Source organism: Lactuca saligna, chromosome 4 (assembly GCF_052625555.1).
Source record: "Lactuca saligna cultivar CGN05327 chromosome 4, ASM5262555v1, whole genome shotgun sequence".
Classification (NCBI taxonomy): Eukaryota; Viridiplantae; Streptophyta; class Magnoliopsida; order Asterales; family Asteraceae; genus Lactuca; species Lactuca saligna.
The window spans coordinates 124,979,408-124,983,877 of NC_136420.1; the positions used below are offsets into that span (position 1 = coordinate 124,979,408).

The 4,470-nt window shown below is 37.5% G+C and overlaps 1 protein-coding gene across 1 annotated transcript; it reads left to right on the forward strand.

The window, feature by feature from the left end:
* Positions 1–1,558: 1,558 nt before the first annotated feature.
* On the forward strand, positions 1,559–1,996 carry LOC145040119 (RING-H2 finger protein ATL13-like). The gene has a single exon (XM_078988096.1). The coding sequence runs from the start codon at positions 1,559–1,561 to the stop codon at positions 1,994–1,996; it is 438 nt and encodes a 145-aa protein (XP_078844222.1).
* The last annotated feature ends 2,474 nt before the right edge of the window (positions 1,997–4,470 follow it).

Genomic DNA, 4,470 nt, shown 5'->3' on the forward strand with positions numbered 1-4,470 from the left:
CTGCTTCATGTGCTTGTCTGAGGTGGGTTTGGGAGAAGAGTTTGGCAATGCTAGAAAGGTGTAGACATGGGTTTCATGTTGAGTGCGCTGAAGCATAGTTGAAAGACCATCCAAACTGCCCACTTTGTAGAACCCGTCTTTCTGGTGGCGATGTAGATACCCAGAAGCACAGAGTTTACTTGAAGATATTATATGAGATCATGTTGTTATGGCTTCTGAGCCCTTGAGACCATGGTTGGCTGGCTAACCAGTTGTTGGGTAATCTTGATGGGTTAAGCTGGATCACAGGTATGGGTTTGAACGGGTCAGTCCAGGTTCTTTATGCACATGTTTAATAATAAAGACTTAGTCATGGTTTGGTGGGGTTTAATAACTTAGTAGTCCTATCTTTGAGGTTTCTTAGCTGATAGTTCTCGTTTTTTTAGCATGTTAAATAGATAAATAGAGTACTAGGGTTTATCTTCTAGCAGGAGTTGGACGTGGATGTATAATTTTCTGTTTTCTAATGAATGAGTGATACACAGAAAATTGTCACACCTTGATATCTTTTGCTTTGCTTTTGTTGTGAATGTTCATGTATGTTTGATCATGAACCGAGCATATTCCAACACCAATTCCTTTAGCCAGGGTCTCCACTTGTGATATAGGTAGCTAGTGGATACATATATACTCTTAAACGTACTTTTTTCCCCCGATTTTCAAGCTATATATGATGTCTCAGTAAACAATATATATGTAGGGCTGTTGTTTATTTCATACAGATACTAAACGAGATTTTGATTAAAGATATTCTTTTTTTCCTATATATAAGAAATGTTCATTTGTGTTGTGGTCAATTTGCATTATATATAAGTAACTAGCAACTCCTATTGTTGTGCGAGTTATACGTAATGTTAGGAAAATAATGCGACAGAGCATTACTATCTTTCCGATGATAGTAGCAGACTACGGTCTTATCCGTTTGCGTAGTCAACAATGAAAATGAGAATGGCGGCAGCCACTCTTAATTAATCCGGCAACATGCACACAACGCCCGCACGGGTTTCATGAATTAACTAAACGTCGCCTCATATCTAAAGTTTGTGATTCTTAGAAGAAGTTTTAGAAAACTAAAAGAAAAAAGATTTCAACACTCAACAAATTCAAATGTAAAATATATAGTTTATACGTAGGAGAAAAGTCCAATAAAATATTAAAATAAAGTTAACTCACTTACGTGGCAATGCTTCAGCAGGTGTATGCAATTCAAGGGTCAAACTTTGAATAAAGAATCTACTAATCCTGAATATGCAATTGGGATTCAAACCCTTACCCATCTTTTGTAATGTACTAAATTACTATAGACCGTTACCGTGATTTCTTCTCCGATTAGATAAACCCTTTGAAGAGGACCCTTCTGTGTGCTTTTTACTACGTATTTTACACGTATATCACAATCCATTTTCATATTATTCATATAAATATGTACCTGTACCTGCACCATGTCTTCCAAACGTTTAATCCAAAACAATTCCACCCGCAAGCAATGGATCAAGTCTCGATGCCCATGAAGACGGAAATGACGGTGGCATTTATTGGTGGCACGTCGACTTTGGTGGTGGCTTTTTTGTTTCTTTCACAGCGACAACCAACATCATCACGGTGGTCGGCTGCAATATTGAGGTTGCTCAACAGATCCAACAAGTCCATGGTAATAGCAATAGAGAAAGAAGGTGCCGTTGTGTTTGATTGTTTAGTGTGCCTTTGTGAAGTATCTCAGGAAGAAGAGTACAGAAAGCTTCCAAACTGCAACCATGGCGTCCAATTCCATGCTCATTGTATTGATGCATGGTTAAAAAATCATAGCAGTTGTCCAATGTGCAGAAGCAACATCCCCCGCTCATTGTCTCAAAGCATAAAAGCATGTGTTCAACATCTTCTTGAAGAGGTTATCTCACACTGTAACTCTGCCTTAGATAACGTAGCTAGCTCTATTGGAGATTGTCGGGATTTTTGAACCTTTGATGTAATCAGTGTCATATAATTGTTAGTTTAAGAAATCAATTTGTTTAAAGTAAATCTTTAATTGTATATATTTGTTGAAACAATAAGCTAAGAGTATGTTTGGCGTCGTAGCAAACTAACTTATTTTTCAAGCTTTTTTATATTGTCGTGTTTGTACATATTTGTTGAAACAATAAGCTAAGAGTATGTTTGGCGTCATAGCAAACTAACTTATTTTTCGAGCTTTTTTATAATGTCGTGTTTGGCAAGCAAAAAGTAACTTATAAGTCAGTTTTTTGAAAAATTACTTAAACTAGCTTTTTAAAATTTTTCCAAACATACCCCTTAATTAATTATAGAAAAATATACTATGAAATGTTTTTTTTACGTAATTTTATATATTTCAGCTAGTTTTTCGGTTAGTTATATCAAATGTTATTTTTTACCAGTTAGTTTTTCAGCTACCAGCTAGTTTTTTATTTAATAACTAGTTTTTCAGCTAACAACTAATTTTTCAGCTAGTATACCAAACATAACCTAAATGTAGGATTATTTATGTTGTTTATTAGTTCTTACTTTAGTTACTAGCTAGATTATATGATGGTTAAAGTTATATATTAGACAACATGGCTTTGTAAATATGCATCAGGGAAGGTCGGTAAATTGCAGATGTAAAGTTATTAAGTTAGTCATTCAATCACTACTAGAAAAAGAAGGGTTTTCCTACTAATATTTCCGAGGAAAATTAATTTTTCGGTCTTACTTACGACTTATCGAGGAAAATCTTAGGAATAACCATAAACGCGCTTTCTTCAGAAATCCCTCGGAAGTTCCTACACTTTTCGTAGGATATTTATAAATACCCAACTTTCCTCGGTATTTCTTTAGAAATATTCTTTTTAACAATTTTTTTTTGTAACCAAAAAAAATCATATCAAGTTTATGTAGAGAATACACTCATTGCTTCTACATTTTTCTTATGAAGGTTGTACTAATTATACTTTCCTCAGTATTCCCTCGGTATTTCCTATGCTTTTCTTAAGATCTTTATCAATACCCAACTTTCCTTGATATTTTCTTCGTAATATTTTTTTAACAATTATTTTTTTCTTGTAAAAAAATAAATCATATCGAGTTTAGTAGATAATACAGTCATTGCTCCTACACTTGTAACAGCCCGGAATTTCCAGGTATTTATTTTGGAATTATTTATGAAAATTGTGAGTGGACTCGGCGAGTTGGAGCTCAAACTCGCCGAGTAGGATCGCGGATTTGGGCACGGGTTCGCGTCCGGACTCGACGAGTCCAAGGGTGGACTCGGCGAGTCCACGCTGTGTGGTGAAACCCTAATTTCCGGGGTTTGAGACCTATTTAAAGGGCCTTATGGCCGTCATTTGTGCTCACCCAACCCTTAGAGAGAAACCCTTGAGTGCTTGAACGTTTTGAGAGAGAAAGGAAGCATTCTTGACCTTTTTTTGTGTCATTTAGCAAAGAAGGAGAAGATTCTAGGCAAGAGGAAGCAAATCAGGTTGCTATTCTGTGGATTAGAAGCTCATATCATCGATCTAGAAGTATGGTTTCGATTTATCTTCTGTTTTGTGAAGTATAATGGGATTTAGGGTTTCTTATGGACATTATTGGGTTGGTTTGATGCCAAATAGTTCCCTTCTTGTGTTGAGGCTCTAGATCTGGATCCATAGAGGTCCAGAGAGCCTCACTCATCAAGCTTTGTGTATAACGATGGAGTTTATGACCTTGAGTTGTAATATTTGAGTCAAAAACATCATATATGGTCATATAGAGATTGTATGTGCACCAAGATAGTGACTTTACGTGCTAAATAAGCTTGGAAGTACTGGATCTATGGGTTAATGGACTGGATCTGACCTTATGAGCAAGTTTGAGTCACTGCATGGCACGGACTCACCGAGTCCGAAGAACAGACTCGGCGAGTAGTATGAATGTTGCCCGATCACACAGCGAGTGGTCTTGCCGTGTTGGGGAGGGTTGACTCAGTGAGTCAGGGGGAAGTCAGAGTGGATAGGTGGACTGAGTCAAGCTGGACTCGCCGAGTTGTTCTTGAGACTCGGCGAGTTGAGTCGTGGTGGCCCCACAACTCATGCCAGGTGTAACTCATTGAGTTAGGAGGATACTCAACATGTCAAGGGAGGATTTCAAGGAAATCAGTGTATACGCTCAGACTCGCCGAGTCGCTATAGTGCACTCGCCGAGTCCGGTCAAAGTTGACCGTTGACCGTTGACCAGCGTTGACCTAAGTTGACTTGTTAAGAGTAGTCAACCTTAGTTGGGAAAGTGTTAATTAGAGATGTATTGTGATTAGGAGGACTATAGCTCGGGAGATCGAGCACTAGTGATTTCAGGATTTACGACTTACCGAGACATGCGAGGTGAGTCTTCTCACTATACTTTACCTTGAGTAGGTAACCAGAGTTATGTGACAGAGTATTTGTATGCTATGTATGTTAT

Coding starts and splice junctions, on each gene's coding strand:
- LOC145040119 (XM_078988096.1), top strand. CDS start 1,559: ATGACGGTGGCATTTATTGGTGGCACGTCGACTTTGGTGGTGGCTTTT.